The 21,629-nt window shown below is 36.8% G+C and overlaps 2 protein-coding genes across 6 annotated transcripts in view; one reads left to right on the forward strand and one right to left on the reverse strand.

The window, feature by feature from the left end:
* RECQL (RecQ like helicase) overlaps window positions 1–6,794 on the forward strand; it is a 33,856-nt gene extending 27,062 nt beyond the window's left edge. The window contains exons 11-15 of the mRNA XM_080661246.1: window positions 655–793; window positions 2,402–2,493; window positions 3,935–4,154; window positions 5,067–5,196; window positions 5,955–6,794. Of these exons, the coding sequence (XP_080517372.1) occupies window positions 655–793; window positions 2,402–2,493; window positions 3,935–4,154; window positions 5,067–5,196; window positions 5,955–6,107 (734 nt within the window). The 3' untranslated portion in view covers window positions 6,108–6,794. The remainder of the gene's footprint in view (window positions 1–654; window positions 794–2,401; window positions 2,494–3,934; window positions 4,155–5,066; window positions 5,197–5,954) is intronic.
* PYROXD1 (pyridine nucleotide-disulphide oxidoreductase domain 1) overlaps window positions 4,230–21,629 on the reverse strand; it is a 56,930-nt gene continuing 39,530 nt past the window's right edge. For 4 of the 5 annotated variants that reach the window (XM_080661250.1, XM_080661247.1, XM_080661248.1 and 1 more), the window contains 9 exons: window positions 20,327–20,455; window positions 18,247–18,320; window positions 15,131–15,291; window positions 14,327–14,427; window positions 13,599–13,731; window positions 12,237–12,349; window positions 11,060–11,182; window positions 8,218–8,355; window positions 4,230–7,211 (listed from right to left, as the gene is read on the reverse strand). In XM_080661250.1, the coding sequence (XP_080517376.1) occupies window positions 6,963–7,211; window positions 8,218–8,355; window positions 11,060–11,182; window positions 12,237–12,349; window positions 13,599–13,731; window positions 14,327–14,427; window positions 15,131–15,291; window positions 18,247–18,320; window positions 20,327–20,455 (1,221 nt within the window). In that variant the 3' untranslated portion in view covers window positions 4,230–6,962. Of the gene's footprint in view, window positions 7,212–8,217; window positions 8,356–11,059; window positions 11,183–12,236; window positions 12,350–13,598; window positions 13,732–14,326; window positions 14,428–15,130; window positions 15,292–15,894; window positions 16,061–18,246; window positions 18,321–20,326; window positions 20,456–21,629 lie in introns of those variants that run through there. The other variant, XM_080661251.1, reaches the window with a different exon arrangement.

Below are 21,629 nucleotides of genomic sequence, written 5' to 3' on the forward strand. Positions count from 1 at the left end.
GATGTTTAATAATTCTGTATTTTTAATCTTTATTGGCTACTGTTTTTAGAATAACAAGTCTTTTTCACAGTTTTATACTTATTTGCCTATGGAGAAGTTTTACTTATGTATGTTCTATTAAAGTGTTATGAATTATTTCTTCTGTTTGCTAAGATAATTTGATATCCATTTTGCCTCCTGAGTTTTTAATTAGTGGTTTCAACTCTGTATCTTAAGTAACTGGATTACTTATGGACACATTATTTTTTAATTTTCACCCGAGGATACATTTTCATTGATTTTAGAGAGAGAAGAAGGGGGAGAGAAACATCGATGTGAGAGAAAAACATAGGTGGGTTGCCTCCTGTATGTGCCAGGCCAGGGATTGAACCCATAACCTTTTTGTGTACAGGGTGATGTTCCAGCCTACTGAGCCACCCAGCCAGAGCTGGACACATTTTTAAATTAATAAAGCTGAATGTTAGTAAGTCTTCTAGTCATTTAAAAAAAATTTAAGGGCAGTTGTTACAAATTAACTTTCACTTTTTTGTCTGAAATTTATAGATGTTTTATACTTAGACAATGAAGCACAGCCAGCTGATTTTGCATATATTATTTTTGCTTGCTTTGAATTTTTAAAGTAATTATGCAATCCCAAGATCTTTCTTACTACAGGTAGAGATGACACGAAAGCAGACTGTATTTTGTATTATGGCTTTGGAGACATATTCAGAATCAGTTCAATGGTGGTGATGGAAAATGTGGGGCAACAAAAGCTTTATGAGATGGTGTCATACTGTCAAAACATAAGCAAGTAAGCCACATGTCTTTTCATAACTTTTGTCAGTTAAAGACAAACACAACGTGAAAGTATATGATGTTCCTTTGAGTACTTAGGAGAGTCAGTAAATACATTGGTAAAACATCAAGTGCAAACATGTAAAAGCAGGTGTATGAAGTGTAAGAACAAGTACATGAACCTGCAAGATCTGCCTTAATCCAAGAAAAGATATTCTCTCTCTGAGATAATTCTCCAAAACTCTGTTTTACTGGTGTGTAGCTGTATGCTTTAATAATTATGTACAGGTGTATAAGAGGAGTTTTGAGAGTTGAGCTCAGTAACGCATACCAACCGTCCTATCAGCTGATGGATTGATGAAATAATTGAGAGCAGCGCCCAGTTTCTCCTTAAGAAATAAGTTTAAATCTATTTAGGGTAGGCTTAATTAGACCATATAGCTCCCTGATGGCTTTTCTGTCTTAGTCATCTTTGTACTCTTATTACCCATCATATAAAAGTGACTCAAAATTTTTATATAAGCAGTAACCAGACAGTGACAGAAAATGGTATTTCTTTCCTATAGATGCTACAATAATCTAGTTAAAGAAATGAGAAAAAGAACATTTTTCTTAGATGTCCAGTAGACCCCCATGAAGCATATTTTGAGGTTTAGACTCAAATGGATACTATAAAGTACAAGAAACTGCTATCAGGAAGATTTTTTTTTAATAGTAAAACATTGAATCTCAAAATGAATCTCAGACAACTTCTTAAAAGCTATGTTTATCAAGTACGTATGGAAAAAATTATATGTGGTGGGTAGACAAAGTCCCCACAGATATCCACATCCAAATCCCAGCAACCTGTGAGTATATTACCTTACAAGGCCAAAGGGAATTAAGGTTACAAATGGAATTAGGGTTGCTAATCAGCTGACCTTAAAATAGGGAGATTAACTTGGATTATTTGGGTGGGCCCAGTATAATCACAAAGGTCCTTAAATTTGGAAGGAGGCAGAGACGGGGAAGGGGTCAGAGTGATGTGAATACTCAACCCAGTGTGCTTGACTTTAAAGATGAAGGATAGGGGGCCAGGAGCCAAGGAATGCAGGCAGTCTCTAGAAACTGGAAAAAAAAAAACAGATTCTGTCCTGTAGCGCCTCCAGAAGAAATACAGCCCTGCTTACACCTTGATTTTAACCCAGCAAGACCCACGTCAGACTTCTAACCTATAGAAATGTAACATAATAAATATGTTGTTTTAAGGCACTGAGTTTGTGCTAATGATATGGCAGCAATAGAAAACTTATCCTATATAATAAGAGAGGAATATGCTAATTATCCGTTACACCATGAGGAGTAACGACCGGATCACGGATCTGCAGGAGGGTGGGGCAGCGAACTACAAGTGGGCAGTGGAGAGCTTCGGGAGGTGGAGAGTTACAGGAGGGGGCAGGGCAGCAAGCTATGAGGGGGATGGGGGGAGCCAAAGGAGGGCGGGGCAGTGGGCGGAGAGCTACAGGAGGGTGGCAGAGAGCTATTCGTGTGCAGGGCTACTAGTACAAGATATAATCCTATATTTTGAAATAGGGATTCTTAAAACATTAGATCACTTTATTTGTATCTCTAAATGTGTTGGCAGATGTCGCCGTGTATTGATAGCTCAACATTTTGATGAAGTATGGAACTCAGAAGCATGCAACAAAATGTGTGATAATTGCTGTAAAGACATTTGTGAGTTCATTGTTTTTTAAACCTTTATAGGCTAATATATATATATATACACTAGAGGCCCGATGCACAAAATTTGTGCAAGGGGCTTGGCCCTCCTTGCAGCCCCGGCTTCATCCAGAAGGTCGTCCGTTCTAATTAGCATATTATGCTTTTATTATTATAGATTATTATAGATGCCTACCCATGAGGGCATATTTGATCTAAAAATAGATTTAAAAGATTAAACAAGGTGTGAATAGAATTTGCCAGATTCAAAAGTAACGTGGTTTTGAAATAAAGGCAAATAAAGGAAAAGCCATATTGTGTGTATACACTGAGTTGCCAGATTATTATGCGTTCAGACATCAGAATAATCTGGCCACTCAGTGTACACACATATATATATATATATATATATATATATATATATATATATATATATATATATATATATATTAGAGGCCCGGTGCATGAATTCGTGCATGGGTGGGGGCCGGCCAGCCTGGCCAGGGAAAGGGGACATGGGCGGTTGGCCGGCCTGCCTGCTGATCAAACTCCTGGTCGAGGGGACAAGTTGCGTATTAGCCTTTTATTATATAGGATATACACTGAGTGGCCAGATTATTATGCGTTCAGAGATCATAATAATCTGGCCACTCAGTGGATATTTTATGTTGCTATTACTGAAGGCATGTGAAATTTTTAAGAAATGAAGGAAATAAATCGTCTGAATAGAAATGCTATTTATATAAGAAAAGGCTAATCTCATGATACTAATACTTGATAGTGACTGATTAGGAAAATAAAGTTTTAGAACTGTATTAACTTTATTTCATTCTGTGTTTGGGGGTTGTATTCGAAGAGGTGGACTAACCAGTTCCTCACTGAGTTCTGAAGACTTGGTGCATGGAGGTCATCACTATTTTAAGTTTACAGCTAGAGAAACTTGTTTATTAGAGCATGTTTTGCTGACCAAATTAATAAGAGTCTGATATGTAAAATAAGAGTGCTAGTATCAATAATTGGGGATATCTGTTCAGGACATTCTTGTCTCTGTATCAGACTAGCTGTGAAGCCATGCTAGTTTTCAGGAAATTGCTTAATGAGCACACATCAGGTAAATATGCAGAATAGATTGACTCTCCTATAAACACCTCTTAGTATCTGCATCATCACGTCTGGCATACACTCTTTGATTCCAAAGCATACCCAAAGGCCTTCTGATACTAGGTTATTTTCTTTATATCACTGTAAATCTCAGTGTTTTAAAGAACTTACAACTTAGTTTAGTGCCAGACTTGGGGAATAGCCTAATTTTAATTCAGAACACATTAATAAACCAATGTGTAGGGTGGCTCACAATGATAACTTGTTTTGAAACCAGTTGAACCACTTAGGATAGACTATCTTTGCCCTAATTTCTAAATCCCAATTGTCTGTAACCATGCCTCTTTCATTATAGCATTTGAAAGAAAGAATGTAACAGCCTACTGCAGAGATCTAATCAAAATCCTGCAACAGGCAGAGGAAATGAATGAAAAGCTCACTCCACTGAAACTGATGGATTCTTGGATGGGAAGGGGAGCAGCAAAATTGAGAGTAGCAGGTGTTGTTCCTCCCACACTTCCTCGTGAAGACCTGGAGAAAATTATTGCACACTTTCTTCTACAGCAGTATCTTAAGTATATACCAACCCACGTCTTGTCTTTTCATGTTGTCTTTATAATTTTTTTTAAACAGTACACGGTTTTATTTTTAAATGTTTTTATTGATTTCACAGAGGAAGAGGGAGAGATAGAAACATGGATGAGACAGAATAATTGATTGGCTGCCTCCTGCATGCCCCCCACTGGGGACTGAGGCTGTAACCAGGGCATGTGCCCCGAAACTTCCTGGTTCATAGGTCAACGCTCAACTATTGAGCCATGCTGGCCGGGCTAATTTTATTTTTTTATTCATGGAATAAGTATATATTTTCCCAAAAAGATTACTTTTAAGAAAAACTCTAATTTGGATATATAACAATGATAATAATTATAGAATACTTTACATATTATAATTTTTACATATATTACCTCATTTAATCTTAGCAACATGGTGAGATGAGACTAGACATTCTATCTTAATTTTAAAAATAAGGAAACAGACTTTATAGGCATTAGTTATATCTCAGTAGAGCCATAAATAGGAGATATGTTAAACTTAAGAAATAAAATAGTAAAATGTCTAAAACCAGTACCATAAGAATGATGACTTATTCAATCACAAGAATAAAAATGGGAAAATATTTTCTTCCACAAAAGATGAGTGCGTCTTTATGATTATTTCTCATTTTTATAATTGCCTCAAAACAAATGGTTGTTTCATGTGAATGTTAAACACTATACAAAATGTGCTTAAACTCCAACTATAATTGATTAGTGCCAAAGGAAGCACAAAAGGAAAATACTTTATATAAAGATAAATTGTATTTTTATAGTGTCATTCTCATTGTTTCATATAAATATATGACTTAGAATTATTGCACGTATGGTTATTTTTGTTTACTGAAACTCCTCAAAACCTCTCTGACTGGTCGTCTTTATCTTCTGCAGAGAAGACTACAGTTTTACAGCTTACGCTACCATTTCCTATTTGAAAACAGGACCTAAAGCTAATCTTCTGAACAACGAGGCACATGTTATTACTATGCAAGTAAAGAAGTCCACGCAGACCTATTTCAGGGTAACTATTTTCAAATATTTAAAAAATACATTAAAGCCTATGGATGCTTTTCTTTAATTAGTACTCTCCTAGGTCCAGTTGAACATAAGAGATAAGTCAGTGTTCTTAGAATCTGGGTATGGAAGACATTAAGTGGGAGAATTTAGACTAGCTTTTTAATATAGAGGAATTTCTAACCTCTGAAATGTGAAGACTCCATTTTAATGTCTAATTTTGTGATATACCATGCTCTCATGAGATCAATGTTGGTTGTGAAGTCTGCCTCTGCGGCAGAGGTTGAAAGGCAGTTATAAACTAAGTACTATCAAGCCTGCAAAAGCATGCCATATACAATTGTGTCTAAGGACACTTTAGGTGTTCTTTATGGTTTCTCTGATGTGGTCGGCAAACTCTAATATTAGTCAACAGAGCCAAATATCAACAGTACAACGATTGAAATTTCTTTTGAGAGCCAAATTTTTTAAACTTAAACTTCTTCTAACGCCACTTCTTCAAAATAGACTCGCTCAGGCCGTGGTATTTTGTGGAAGAGCCACACTCAAGGGGCCAGAGAGCCGCATGTGGCTCGTGAGCCACAGTTTGCCGACCACTGGCATAGACTCTTCTATTCAAGATGGTACTCATATTTGAGTAGAAATTTGAAGATAAAAAACCAGACCACTGGACACTTCAAGAGCTAACTGATATAGAAGGACTATTGAGATTATGAATCTCATGAGATAACTGAATTTTCACCCGTGTTTGTTATTGTTTTGTAGATTGAATCATCTCAAACTTGTCATTCTGAAGGATCTGATAAAAAGAAGGAAGGAAAACATTCGGGCAACTTCCAGAAGAAATCTGCAAACATACTTCAGCAATCTGATTCTAAGAATACAGGGGCTAAGAAAAGAAAAATTGATGATGCATGAGATGAATGTTTCTAAATTTTCCAAGAAAAGAAGTTTTATGCATGCATACACCATTATTTTTGTAGTTAACAAGAGCTTAAATTTTAAGACACTTTCATTTATACTTTATATACATGAAGCTGTATGTTAAGAACTTCTCTCTAAAGTATTGACTTGAGAACTTCTGAAAATTTAAGAGCATGAACTGCATACATTTACAGTATGAAATGAGGGGAAAATAATTTTTTAATGTAAAACCCTTTAAAAGTAAAATACTTAAGAGAATAAGTTCACATAACTATCTTAAGCTCTTTATGCCTTGTAATTTTTTTTGACATAACTATCTTTTGACAGCAGTGTTATTGTACTGAGAATTTCACATAGGCTCATCACAAAAAGTGAGTACCCTCAGGTTATAACAGATGTAGAATCCACACAAAGAGAGTAATAAGGTATCAATACTAATATTAGTAAGTAAGATGGCTATGTCTCTATTTAAGTAAAATAAAACTAAGCTTGAAACCATAGCCCTATTTTGAGATTTCATAAAGAATGGCCCTTTGTAGACCAACCGAGCTCCAAAACTAAATCACAAGTGAACGTGTCTAAGTTTAAAGCACATAAATGAGTAACTTGAAAATTCTTACATAAGTGGTCATGAAAGGCCAGTTTTGTGTTAGAAAAAAATATATCTGTAAGTTATCCAAACTGACTTCATCTTTAGAACTTTATTTTTTAAATACTTTTCCTCTAAAATCATTATCACTTCTGTATTTTTAACTTCAATGTGGTCACCATTAAATCAGTGCAGTCCTTCACATCACTGACTTGACATTTTGTCTTATTTGAAACTATGTGGTTCTTGAAATGCTCTTTTTAGTCAAAATAATCTTCTATATCAATGTTTGGATCTAGTAGATCTTCTCCATATGATGAAAGATTCATCTGGTTTAATATCAAGTTTTCAAATGTTTCTTCTAAATTGGTTTCACCAATTAAGACAGCTCCCATCATTCGTCCATTCTGCATGACGACTTTGATGTATTCTTGTCCTTTGGTACATCTCAGCATTAATTCATGATCTGAACCCAAGCTCTGTGCATTGTATTTTCCCAGCAATACAACCTATAAATATACATGTAGGGATAAAGTTATTCTAGTGAGTGCCTAAAAGGAGACATAATAGGCAATTATTTTGTGTTATGCCAGAATGGCCAACAGAAAAATCTGTTCACAAAATTTTACAGCTAAAAGCGTCACTGAAGCAGGTTCCAAAAAAACCCCAAACATCTGAATGGTATGCATTTATTCTACAGATGATAATGCCATACAATCTACCTGAACATTAAAAATATCTAGTGAAGCCCTGGCTGGGTGGCTCAGTTGACCAGAGTGGTGTCCCATACACCAGAATACACCAGAAGGTTGTGGGTTCGTTTCCCAGACAGGGCACATACCTAGGTTGCGGATTAGATCCCCAGTTGGCATGTACGGGAGCAATCTATCGATGTTTCTCTCTCTCTCCCCGACTTCCTCTAAAATTAATTTAAAAAACATATCCTCAGGTGAGGATTAAAATATCTATCTATGAAATATACAAATATGTAGAATATGGACCACATTAGTCTGGAGTCATGATTTAATAAGGAACTGAGTTAGATCTTGCTTGGCAAATTATTTAATCTCCCTGAACCCTGTATCTGTGTTTATTTGTGTATGTTTCTCCTTATCAGTAAATTAGGAACAAAAACTAGCCTCAGACTAATGTAAAGAGGATTAAGTAAGATACTATGTATGGAAAATAACTTGGTTCACTCTTGAGTATGACAGCTATTAGTTTCCTGCACAAAGAAATAATGAATCTCAAATAAAAATTAGAAATGCACCCCCAGGGAACACTCCCTATTAAGTGTAAAACAGTATAGTGGAAAGGGAGGTAATGATTATCAGATAATTAGGAATTAAGATCAGCAATAATACCAAGTATTGACTTGCATAAAATAAGAAAATATTTCATTTTTTTGGTAAAATGATTAAGACCATACGGATTTGTATTCAAGTAAGAAAATTTGATGATTATAATCAGTTACTAACAAGCAGAAAAAGGCACTAATTTGCTTATCTATCTTACCTTATAGTTAAAAAACTTTGTTACGTGAGCAAAAAGTTCGAAGCTGAAATCCATGTCAATGGATTCTCCTAAACTAGCTGCAGCCATGCACTTTGCTGCATACCATCCCATCTGTCTAGCCTGGGTCCACAGCCTCATCTGAAATAAAAAATGTAATGCAGTATAATTTTTCATTATCATTACTTGAAAAATGTTATCACTTAACCTTGTAACATTCCTTAATGGAGTTCAATGTTTGACGGTCCTTGAGATTCGTTAGGTCTAGATCGGTTAAATTGGTTACATGTTTGGTTGGATCATCTTTGCCATAGAAGCAATCACCAATCCACACTGATAGACATTTGATTTTGGTATCTGATAATTCTACCTAAATTACTGCTTTAAAAATTAAAGATGACACCAACTTTTACATTTCAATAAATTTTCTATTTAAAAGTATATTTCAGGTTACACCAGATTATAACGTTTTAACCGGTCTCCACTTCAGAATAAATTTCTCATCAGCATTAATAGAGATGCCAAATTATCACTGAAAAATGTGTTCCTTCTCCTAACTCTCATCTTGGTGCTAGATCGTTAAGGCCTACCCTGCAATTTAACCTCAGTGGCCAGACAGATTGATCACTTGGTGCCTAACCCCCGAGACATCATTTCGGATTTCAGCAACTGATTCTGGGAAGTCATTTAAAATTCTTCTCTACAGCAGTATTAATTTCTTCTGTATTCTGTTTTTACTGTATTTCTACAAAGCTTTGGGATTCTCTAGTATAACAGACTACTGACCTTGGAAGTCAGTAGATTTGCATATCAACTCCTCTATTTAATTTTTCTGAGCCTCAGTTTCTTCCCTTGAAATATAAACATATACCACCTCCTCCTTGGCTATTGGGAACATTAAATAGGTTAGCCCAGTGGTCGGCAAACTCATTAGGCAACAGAGCCAAATATCAACAGTACAACGATTGAAATTTCTTTTGAGAGCCAAATTTTTTAAACTTAAACTTCTTCTAATGTCACTTCTTCAAAATAGACTCGCCCAGGCCGTGGCATTTTGTGGAAGAGCCACACTCAAGGGGCCAAAGAGCCACATGTGGCTCACGAGCCGCAGTTTGTCGACCACAGGGTTAGCCTATATAATAAGCAATTAGTAGCACCCTTATACCCCTATGTGTAACTAATGCTGTCTTTTGTGTGTAAAAATAATACCACAATCATATAAGCTTCAAGGATTTCTGATAGAAGTGATTTTTTTTTTTTTAAATTCAGTCTCCTCCATGTAAACAAGTTAGACTTAATGAAGTAAGAGGAAGTCTCTGGTAAAGAAGCAGAGTAAACTGAGCACAATAAAAGTAGAGGGTGGCTAAAGGCAGTGGCCTACAATATTACCCTGCTGGACTATTACCTAATTGATGTATTCCTGCTTCCAAGTCTCTTAAGTTCGCATCTCGAACTATGTAAAACAATTACTAATGTACTTACTGCTTCTGCAAATTAAGAGATGGGATCTATTAAGATTTACTCAACACAAGAGACATTTATTTTTGGGTATTTCTTTCCTCTAATGATGCACATTAAAGATATGATTTATCCTAGAGGGTTTTAAATGTTGTTTTTTTTAAGTCCCCCAAACTCTAATTCCTACCTGAGAGTTTGTGACAGATATGCCACATAAATGACATATGATGACTGTAGAGAAAACTGAAAACAAGCTAGTTTGAAGCATTTTAGAAGCTCTCTTATCACTGATGTTATATCTGCTGTACATAAAAAACAACACACAAACCAATGAAGCTGCCTCTTGAAAAACATCTAGCTCTTCCAATACTTCACACTCCATAGTTAATCTGAATGAATAATATCGCTACTTGTGGAGCTGGTCTTGCACCAAGATAGGCATTGACTGGTTCTTTTATCTCTAATATCTACCTGTCTCTACTGCTCCTGAGACAACCACACCTATAGCCACTGAGTATCTTCCTCTAGTATTTTTGGAAGTAGGCAATAGCACGTGAGGACAGGAGGAAGTCTAGAGCCAGCTGGAAGCAGCAGTTAGGCTAAAGGCTGAGCAAGGCTGTTCACTATAGGAACATTTTTTTTCAGTAGTAATTCCCACAGGACAGAACATGGTCATCAGGAACAGAATGCTTTATCTATATGGCTTATAATCTCTGTAACTTCATTTTTTTAGTATAAACCAGGGGTGGGCAAACTTTTTGACTCGAGGGCCACAATGGGTTCTTAAACTGGACCAGAGGGCTGGAACAAAAGCATGGATGGAGTGTTTGTGTGAACTAATATAAATTCAAAGTAAAGGAGCAGAGGGGAGAGCAAGAGAACCGGATAGAACAGCCGGATCCGGCCCGCGTGCCGTAGTTTGCCCACGGCTGGATAAACTGTGCTGTACAATATGGTAGCCACTAGCCATATGTAACTATTTAAATTAGTTAAAAGTAAGTAAAATTCAGTTCTTCAGTCACATTAGCCACATTTCAAGTGCTCAACAGACACATGTGGTTAGTGGCTACCTGACTGGACAATGCAGAAGTACAGAACATTTTCGTCGTCATAGACAGTTCCATTGGACAGTGCTGTTAAGCATCTGAGAATGAAAAAGTAACAGCACATGACTTTTTAAATGGAAAGATATCTCAGTTTATTCTATCACTGTAATTACAACTCACCAAAAGGGAAACATTCTGATTTTTCTTTTTAATGTCACAAAAAACTCTACGATAGCTTCCTACTTAAAGTAGAAAATTTGGAAAACCAGAAAGTTGGATTTGCTAGTAGCAACTCTTTCAGATGGAGTCTCTGAAAAAACGTGATCATGTATGTGGCTTACCTGCTGCCAGAATGGGCTGGGTTGCCAGGAAGCAGTACAGATGTCACCTGCAGCATAGATATCAGGAAGGGATGTGTGCATATGATCATCCACTCTCAGGCCACCGTCTTCTCCTAGATCAAACTAAACAATGTTCCTCATAAGCATAAATGGTAAGAAAAATGAAACATGACTTCATTCTATAGTAAAAGAACAAGTAAAATTTTTACATCATGATTTGCTGATCTTTAAAGAGAAAGTAAAAAATAGCTGAAAGTTTAGGCAACTAAGCTGAGTTTCCAGGGAATCAAATTCCTCATAAGACACAAACTCATAAAATTCTGAGAATTTCAACATCAAAAATGCCCAATAACCATACAACTAGCCCACTCATAATTACAAGAATATTCCTCAGTTTTTCTAAGCTTCAAATGCTAAAAGGAAAAAATTGTAAGTTTTTTCAAAATAGCACTTTTAAGAATTCATGAGGTATCAGTCTCTTACCAATATTTATATTAAATAAGTTATGCATTATGTCACATCAGTAATGACACCTATGCTGAAATGTTAACTGCTTAAGAACATTGTTGCTCAGTGGTTGAGCACTGATCTAAGAACCAGGAGGTCACGGTTTGATTTCCAGTCAGGGCACATGCCCGGTTGCATGCTTGATCCCCAGTAAGGGGCATGCAGGAGGCAGACAATCAGTGATTCTCATCATTGATGTTTCTCTCTCTCCCTCTCCTTCTCTGAAATCAATAAAACTTCATTTTTTGCCAAAACCGGTTTGGCTCAGTGGATAGAGCGTCAGCCTGCGGACTGAAAGGTCCCAGGTTCAATTCCGGTCAAGGGCATGTAACTTGGTTGCGGGCACATCCCCAGTAGGAGGTGTGCAAGAGGCAGCTGATCGATGTTTCTCTCTCATCGATGTTTCTGACTGTCTATCCCTCTTCCTTCCTCTCTGTAAAAAATCAACAAAATATATTTAAAAAAAAAACAACATTTTTAAAAAAGCATTGCAAATCAAGATATGAATATAAATTAAATTCTTTTCATTCATATTAAGTTATAGTTTTATACTCACACAGTGAATAATTACTCAGGCTTGAGAATTAGAGCTTAATAAATAATTAATACTTTAAAAATATGTGTAGTGGAAAAAAAAATATGTGTAGTGGGACCAAAAATTTCACCTTACATTGTTGCCACAGAGAAAAGGTTCTATATTTGGTGTAACTCCTGTAGCACTAACAATGAAATCACAGCCATATATCTTTTCGTTGGTCAGTTCCACATACACAGGCCATATCTCTTAAAAAAAAAAAAAAGAAATTTATTCTCAAATGTAATCACCACCAACTGTTCACAACATATGTGAATATAATAACTAGAACAAACAAAAATAAAAAGGCAGGAGGTGACTTTAAAACAACATCCCTTAATATTTTGTATAAGGCACATTTGTTAACACGATTTTTAATATAATTAACATCATCTCCTTGTTTTGGATATGATTACAAAATTATGGCATTCTAAATATTTTTCCTTCAAATTTAGACACAGAAATCTAACCAAGTAAATTTAAATTGATAATCATTTTACAAATTATTTCTTTAAAAATCTTTATTAATAGAGTATACTCCTCTGAGAGTTTAGTCCAACTAGGTTATTCACTTTTCAATGTTTTCCCTTACTATTCATATTCAAACTTTTTATTTTCCTATGGAAAAATTCAAAGAACTTAGAACTAGAATATCTCATACACTAGGCTAAGTTGAGTGTTTTTCTTCAAATGGCAGCATTCTCACAAGAGTGGAACTGTGTCTTAGTTCCAAATTTATACATTTTCAGCCTATTTGATTTTGGGGAAGTCACTTCACCTCTGAGAACATCAGGTTTTTAGTTTTTGTTTTGATTTGATCTGCAAGATATTCTGATTGAGTCACAGGGTTATAACAGTCAAAACACAGTGAGTAAAGCCCTATACAATTTATTAGAAAACTTTGAGTTAGTTGTAAAAATGAAATGACTTATTAAATTACCATTTTATTTTTACTTTTCATGTTTAAATTTTATATGGAAGTGTGAAGTTGGTTTTTAATCTATATATATATATATATATAAAAGCCTAAGTGACCATTAGGAATGAAAGACAGGAATGATCAGTCACTATGATGTGCACTGACCACCAGGGGCAGACGCTTAGCGCAGGAGCTGCCCCCTGGTGGTCAGTGTGCTCCCACAGGGGCAGCGCTGCTCAGCCAGAAGCTGGGCTCACAGCTGGCGCGTGCAGCTGCAGCAGCAGGAGCCTCTCCCGAGCTCCCAACTCTGTGGCAGCGCTACCAAGCTGCGGTGGCAGGTGCAGTGGGCTGGGGCTTCACCCTGGCCACCTGCTGCTTACTACACTGCTACATCCCCCGAGGGGTCCCGGACTGCAGGAGGGCACAGACCAGGCTGAGCCCCCACCCGCCTTGCCGGTGCATCGGGCCTTAGTATAATAATAAAAATTAAGCTGCCTTCCTTTTAAATAAGTTAAATATCTTTTTATTTTATCACTTACCTTTATCAGTTGTAACTAACTCATGATGGTCTCTTGGAAATGTCAAGGACTTTTTCTTAGAGATTCTAAATTCCTTCTGAAGATAGATATTCTTTACTTCACACATAGTTTCAATGTGAATCTTATGAGAAAACTAAAAGAGAAATATTTTATTTAGAATCTACCTATTAACCTTTAAAATATTGAAATGCATCTGAAGTAACCTTTGAGAAAACATTAATTTAAAATAGGACAGCCGAAACCGGTTTGGCTCAGTGGATAGAGCGTCAGCCTGCGGATGGAAGGGTCCCGGGTTTGATTCCGGTCAAGGGCATGTACCTTGGTTGCGGGCACATCCCCAGTGGGAGGTGTGCAGGAGGCAGCTGATCGATGTTTCTCTCTCATCGATGTTTCTAGCTCTCTATCCCTCTCCCTTCCTCTCTAAAAAAAATCAATAAAATATAAAAAAAATAAATAAATAAAATAAAATAGGACAGGTGTTTTCACTGTGGTCTGTGTATGGCAATCTCTACCTCTGGGGAGTTAGAAGGCAGAGAGTGAGTTTTAGATGAATTTAATATTCACCTACCTTTGGTGGGCATGTAGATCAACTCCTTTCTTAGCACTATGGAGTTTAAGTAAAGGGACCTAGCAATTCTTTGACTACATATTTGTAACCAGTCTTCAAAAAATGGTTCAAGAATTTAAAATTGCATTTAGACATGTTTAATTAGTATATGAAAACATACCTCTTTTGTTCCTTTAAGATTTAAGCCTTCATGCCAATCAGGTCCCAAGGCACTGCCTATATTACCAGCATTAATTTTGGTTCCTGCTTCCTTTTTCTTTCCTGAAGAGATAAACTCAATTCAAAATTCAAATGATAAAAATTGCCAGGCAGATAATTATGCTTGTTCTGCAGCTTTTAGGCAAATATAATGATTCTCATGCGTAAGTACATACCAAATGACGAAACAGTCACCTGTATTAATAATTTTATTTATTTTAATACTTTGTGATGTAGAGATATAAAATAGATAATCTTTCAATCGAGTATTAAGTATAAACATAGTGTTCTGGGGATGTTATATTCGCTGGTTAATATGAAGGGTAAGAATATTAGCCAACAGATTTTGAAAATTTGGTCAGTTTTTGGGATGCCCTAAACTTATAAAATTCTTGAATTTTACAAGCCATTACGTTGTGTTTTTTTTTTAAACTAAAAAATCATGAAGCTTGTATTTGCTTTCAAACTCATTGCATTTTTATAAAATTACCTTAGGTCTTGTCTAATTGTAGCATCTGTTTACAAAGATGCAGATGGACTAGTTTATTTAATTCACTTTAAATTTCGTTTTAATTATACATATTTTTCATAAAATATATAAATTCTAGAAAATCTAAAAAGTCATATAATGATATATAGAAATAAATATTTATCTATATTCTTAGCATCCAAATATATTTTACTAAATTTTCTTATAGTCTTTTTCTATATGGTTAAAAAAAATAGAGATTTATCTGTGAATTAATGAGTCAGATTCTATATTTACCTTCAGTTGTATATCTGGTTCTTTTATGTGCAATTTTAGCCTCTGGTTTTTCAGCAATGAGCTTTGAGGCCAAGAATTCAGCTGCTCCTGCATCGAAGAAAGTATTCCCAATAGCCTTATCTTTAATGGCCCAAATTACTTCACACCCTTCGATTTCATACCTAAAAGGAATACTAAAGTTACTTAGAGCAATTTCAAAAGTATGAGTAGAAATCTTTGTACTTGCAAATAACAATTCTCTCCTATGGCACAAGTAAAGAAAGTATTTTGAGGCAAACTCAGAAAAAATGATTATAAAGAGGAATGTAACACTCTTTCAGGATAAGAATTAAAGTAGAATAAATAATAAAAGGAATGTAACCAGTTTACCAAGAATATGTAAGTGACATATATATACTGGACATCAGATAAAATTTCATTACAATAAATATCATTTCAAAGTGTTCAGTTTCTACAACATAGTTATTATTTAATGTCCACAGGGTTCCCAGGAGTGAGAAACGCTTTATCTGGTTATAGTGTAATGGATGATGGATGGCTGATACACAACTACCATACTGAGAATAGTTGACTTATTTGGTAACAGACATTTTATGTGTTCAAAGAATATTACAGAAGGAATTAAGATCAAATGTGAGAATTTAAACATTTTTTAAGGTAAGAAAGCATTTCACTGTAAATAGTAATAGTATTAAGTTATAGTTTTGGCAATAGGTGATGGAGAAAATTTGTCACGTGTACTAAGAATTTGAAGCCCCTCTTACATCTGTGCCTCCTCCCTTAAGGCCCAGTCTGGTTTTGTTGCTCTAGTTTTTCCTCTGCATTTCTCTGCACGCTGCCACAAAATTCATAATTATGATAATGACTGCCATTCCTGGTATTCAGGCAATTGAAGAACTCTTACAGTCTTTCAATGGTATTCATCATCCTCTAAAAAAGAGGAGCAAAAACCTAGTCTGAGAGTTGGAATGGATGAAATTGAACAAAGACGGGGCTTGAGCAGATTCCTTATTTTAATATAAATTTGTCCTATCTATAATTGGACCCAATTTTCTAATCTGAAAAATGCCCATACTATTTCATGTCAGCTATCTGCTGGAAGATAAAATCACAAAGAAAGTGAATTAATGCACTGTAAACTACAAGGAGTCTTCGATGATTTTTGAACTTGAAATATCATTTAAAAATAGTATTTCATACTCATTAATGTGTTCACATAACATAACTGAGTGAAACAGGATGGGTATAAGCAATAAAAAGTTGTGGGGATTATGACTAGAATCTCTAAAAGTGTACACATTCAAATTCTTTTTAATATAGTACATGCTTATAAAACATTAGAGGCCTGGTGCATGGATTGTGCACTGGTGGGGTCCCTCGGCCTGCCCTGGGGGGATCGGGCCAAAACCAGCTCTCCAACATCCCCCTGAGGGGTCCTGGATTGCAAGACGGTGCAGGCCAGACTGAGGAACCCAACTGGTGCACGACTGGGGCCGGGGAGGGGCCACGGGAGGGCTCCAGGATGTGTCCAGCCCAACTCTCTCAGTCCCGATCAGCTGGACCCCAGCAGCAAGCTAACCTACCAGTCGGAGCATCTTCCCCCTGGTGGTCAGTGCGCATCATAGCTACTGGTCAAATGAATGGTCGGACACTTAGCATATTAGGCTTTTATTATATAGGACTAGAGGCCCGGTGCACGAAATTTGTGCACGGGGGGGGGGGGGTGTGTGTCCCTCAGCCCAGCCTGCACCCTCTTCCAATCTGCGACACCTCGAGGGATGTCCGACTGCCTGTTTAGGCCCAATCCCGGTAGGATAGGGCCTAAACGGGCAGTCGGACATCCCTCTCACAATCCAGGACTGCTGGCTCCCAACTGCTTGCCTGCCTGCCATCCTGATTGCCCCTAACCACTTCTGCCTGCCAGCCTGATCACCCCTAACCACTCTCCTGACAGCCTGACTGATGCCTAACTGCTCCCCTGCAGGCCTGGTCACCCCTAACTGCCCTCCCCTGCAGGCCTGGTCACCCCTAACTGCCCTCCCCTACAGGCCTGGTCCCCCCAACTGCTCTCTCCTGCAGGCCTGGGTCCCCCCCAACTGCCCTTCCCTGCAGGTCCAGTTGCCCCCAACTTCCCTCCTTTGCCGGCCTGGTCACCCCTAACTGCCCTCCCCTGTAGGCTTGATTGCCCCCAACTGGCCTCCCTTACAGGCCTGGCCCCTCCCAACTGCCCTCCCCTGCTGGTCATCTTGTGGCAGCCATCTTGTGTCCACATGGGGTCAGTCATCTTTGACCACATGGGGGCAGCCATCTTGTGTGTTGGCGAGATGGTCAATTTGCACATTACTCTTTTATTAGATAGGAGGATTAGATAGGATAGAGGCCTGGTGCATGGGTGGGGGCCGGCTGGTTTGTCCTGAAGGGTGTCTCAGATCAGGATGGGGTTCCCTTGGGGTATGGGGTGGCCTGGGTGAGGGGCCTGTGGTGGTTTGCAGGCCAGCCACGCCCCACAGCGACCCAAGTGGAGGCCCTGGTATCTGGGATTTATTTATCTTCTATAATTGAAACATTGTAGCCTTGAGCGGAGCCAAGCCTCCTGCTCGCTCCGTGGCCGCAGCCATTTTTGTTGGGATTTATTTATCTTCTTTAACTGAAACTTTGTAGCCTTAAGCAGAGGCCAAGGCAGGCCAGGGCAGGAGGAAAGCTTGGCTTCCTCCATTGCCAGGGAAACCCAAGCCTCCTGCTCTCTCCATGGCCTCAGCCATTTTGGTTGGGTTAATTTGCATACTCGCTCCTGATTGGCTGGTGGGCGTGGCTTGTTGGTTAGTGGAGGTACGGTCAATTTGCATATTACTCTTTTATTAGATAGGATGGGTCAAATCTAGCCAGTTACCAGTTAATGACCCTTTGACACCTAAAGCACTGCCTAAACTCATGTTTTCTAACAACATTTCTGCAACTATGTATCCCATGAAAACTAAAATAATTAAGTGGATTTCTGTTCTTGAAAATATATAAAAAACAATGATATTATCTTTGATTTTTAGGATAACAAAATCTTTTCTAGTCTGCCAACAATCACATGAATCACAGAGCAATTTTTAAAAATATATACTTACGCTAATTCAAGTGCGATACCACCATTTCCTATGATCATTATTCTTTTAGCATTTGTAAGCTCTTTCTGAAATTCCTGTATTAAAAAGAAAATGACACAGGGTTTTGTATAGGGGGCAATAGTGGAAGCAAGAGGCTTCTCTGATAACGAATCTCACTTTCCCACTCTTCCAGGATGCACCCTTACAATTAATAATACAAATTCTCTATGTTTCACCCTACACTGCCTTTACAGCAATGCCTCTCCTGATTTTCCTTGTTTTTATGTCATTACATTTAGAATACTACTTCAGAATTTCAGCAGGAGGCCCTGTCTTAGTTTACTAAATTCCAACTATTTGACCAAATCGATTTACTAACATAACATTGATCTATATCCTAGATACCGGATTCTTCCTCTTCTAGTTCCTCAGTTGATACTCTCTGCAGTCACTCTGCACTTAAAACTTGCAGGATGAGAGCCACAGCAGCACAGTGGTTAAGAGCACAAACGCCAGAGGAACTGGTTATAGCAGTTACTATAACTGGGGATGATGGACAAGTTGCTTATCCTCTTGTACCTCACATTCAACTATAAATGGAATTAAGAAGTGACTAAATCTCGAGATTTCTGTAAGCATTAAGTAATATGATGTAGATAAGGCTGTTAGGAGTAGCAGACACATAATAATGTCTAACATATATTTTAAAAAATGTTATTACCATTATAAGGCAGCTAGTTACTACCACCACCCTCCCTAAAAAGATCAATGGCTTTTCTCCACAATGTACTTGGAGAAAAGCCAGTGGGTCACTCTTAGGATATGTTCAAAAGTACAGAATAGTACCATTGCTTCAGGATGACGTCTGAATAGCTCAATTCCTCTGCCTACTATGTCAAGTTACCATTTCTCTTAAATTGACCCCAAAACTTATTGTAATATTCAATAAATAACCACTGAAATTTGGTTTAGCTCCAGCACACAGTTTCTTATATACATGCTGACTTGAAATTTCTATAACAAAAAAACCACCTTAAGTTAATTTTAGTTTGTCCTTCATTGAGGGCAGTAGATAATTTAAGAAAGATCCATAAAGAGTACTGGATATGGAGATGAATGGCCTGAGTTTGAACTGTTCTTCTGATACAGTTTAATAACTACCTTAGTAATGATAAATTACTTAGTGTCTCTATTTCAATGACCTAGTTGTAGAGTGGCAGTAATGACTGTTACATAGAATTATCATGAGGATTCAATGAGTTCATGTAAGTAGAGGGCTTCGCTGGAATCTTTGGTAATATGAACCCAAAAGGTTTACTGAAAGATAACCAAGTTCTAGTTTTCTCTAAATTCCTAATTATTTAAGTAAGAACAGCCTGAAAGTAAACTATCAATTTTCAAGGACACAAAATATTGTTACATAAGTGTAAAATTATCACCTCATGGGACAGAACAACAAGGAACTTGAAGTAAGACAGAGTATTGTGATTTGAAATCAGGAAGAACTTCTTGGCAATAAGGTCAACAAACCCTGAAATAAATTCGCAAAACAAGTTGTATAAGGTTCTACAATAGAGTTTCACCTTACTGGGATAGTTATCACTTGAGCAGAACAATAAACAGAGTGACTTTTCCAGTTTTAGGGTCTGTCATGATTCTGTACCACAAAGATCTTCTGAATATTAATTTCTTTGCTGAGGAGTAAGTTCAGTAAGTTTTGGATATGCTTTATTCTTTTGGGGAAGAGATCATTATATTATTTAGGTTACAAATCACATATTCCCAATCACAATAACAAGTGTGTGCACAATATAAGCTGTACCCTTCAGCAGAGTCATTAAATTTGGGACATCATATAGCAGAACATCAGCATGAATAAAAAACAAGATAAATTATCAACTAAAAACAAATTAAAATTGACAATAACAGAACCTTATAGCTAATTTCTGGTTTATGGGCCACAAAACAAAAAACCTCCCTTCTGCTCCTACAGTTTAGGAATTAGCACTGTAAGTGAAACACTTTCATTCAAATGTAGCATAAGATGTCTAAGAAAAAAATCTTCGTGTTTATTCCCTATGACCCAACCCCAAAGTATTACCTGAGCACTATCTGTATCACGAATTCCTAATACATAAGGATTTCCTTCACATATCAACTTCGGTTTAGCTCCAGCACACAGACAGAGTTTCTTATATACATGCTGACTGCCATCTTCTGTTAAAATGCACTGTAAAAACATAGAGCAATGAAGGGGCAAGGAGAAGCATTTATACGTGGGTACAATTTCACTTTAAACATTCAAAAACACAAAAGCACAAAGTATATTAAGCTTGCCTCTTGGTGGCACTCAATATTGTCCCAGTAAATACAAAGCTAAGTAAGCATTAAGAATACAGTCTTCAATTCAGTGGTTCTTAATCATTTTAGGGCCATGAATTATTTTGCGAGTCTGATGAAAACTAGCCTTTCTCCCAGCAAACTATATGCTCTTTAGGGATTATATTTTCACCTAAGTGACAAACATGTTAAACTTAAATCCAGCATGTACTGGCTTTAAAGATATTTATATTAATTTTTAATAACCTCAATGAGTCTAAAACACATGTTTCTGTTTCTTAATATTGAAGAAAATCTACAGATTAGTAGCAGCATTTAGAAAGCAGATATACATGAGAGATGCTGGACTTCATTATAATGGTTTAGGGGTTAAATTTTGTGCCATGTGTTTGAATCATAAAACTTGGCAAATCATAACATAGCACTTATTACCCACTGAGACACTTGCCACCCATGTTAACTCTTTAGCTGCATAACAAATACATAAAATCAATAACCCAACAGTGTAATCCATATAGAAATTTCATGCAAGTCTTCCTTCATGAAAGGAAGACTTATTAGTTATAGGCTTTGACCAAATTTAAAAAATAAATTTTCATTTAGCTACTATGAAAACAAACACAAAAGCTCTTTATTAGCTACTGTTAAATTTTTGGAAGTAGAAATAAAGATAAAACACATTATTTCTAATTCACTAAAGAATATAAAGGATGGATAAGAGAAAGTAGACATATACCTCATGTGGGACACTTTTCAAATGTTAATGGGTAGCGCTCTAATTCATTCAAATGTCCTAATGTAAAATTTCCTCACAACTCATTAGTATACTTTTAAGCCCACTTCAATTTGCAAATTAATTCACGTGGATGTTACAATGAGTAAGTACTACCACTTAGAAACTTATTCTGGTTTTTGGATTCAGATTTTTCATTATTTTCTGATAAAACTCAGTACCTTTTCTTAATTTCTTTTTCCTGTCAAATGTGATGTGTTTTATCCCTAAGGGAGAATTCATAAATTAGAGCTGGTTTTGAGAAACAAGTACAAACTCTACTTTACATCTT

The sequence above is a fragment of the Plecotus auritus genome, assembly GCF_963455305.1.
Source record: "Plecotus auritus genome assembly, chromosome: 3".
NCBI lineage: Eukaryota > Metazoa > Chordata > Mammalia > Chiroptera > Vespertilionidae > Plecotus > Plecotus auritus.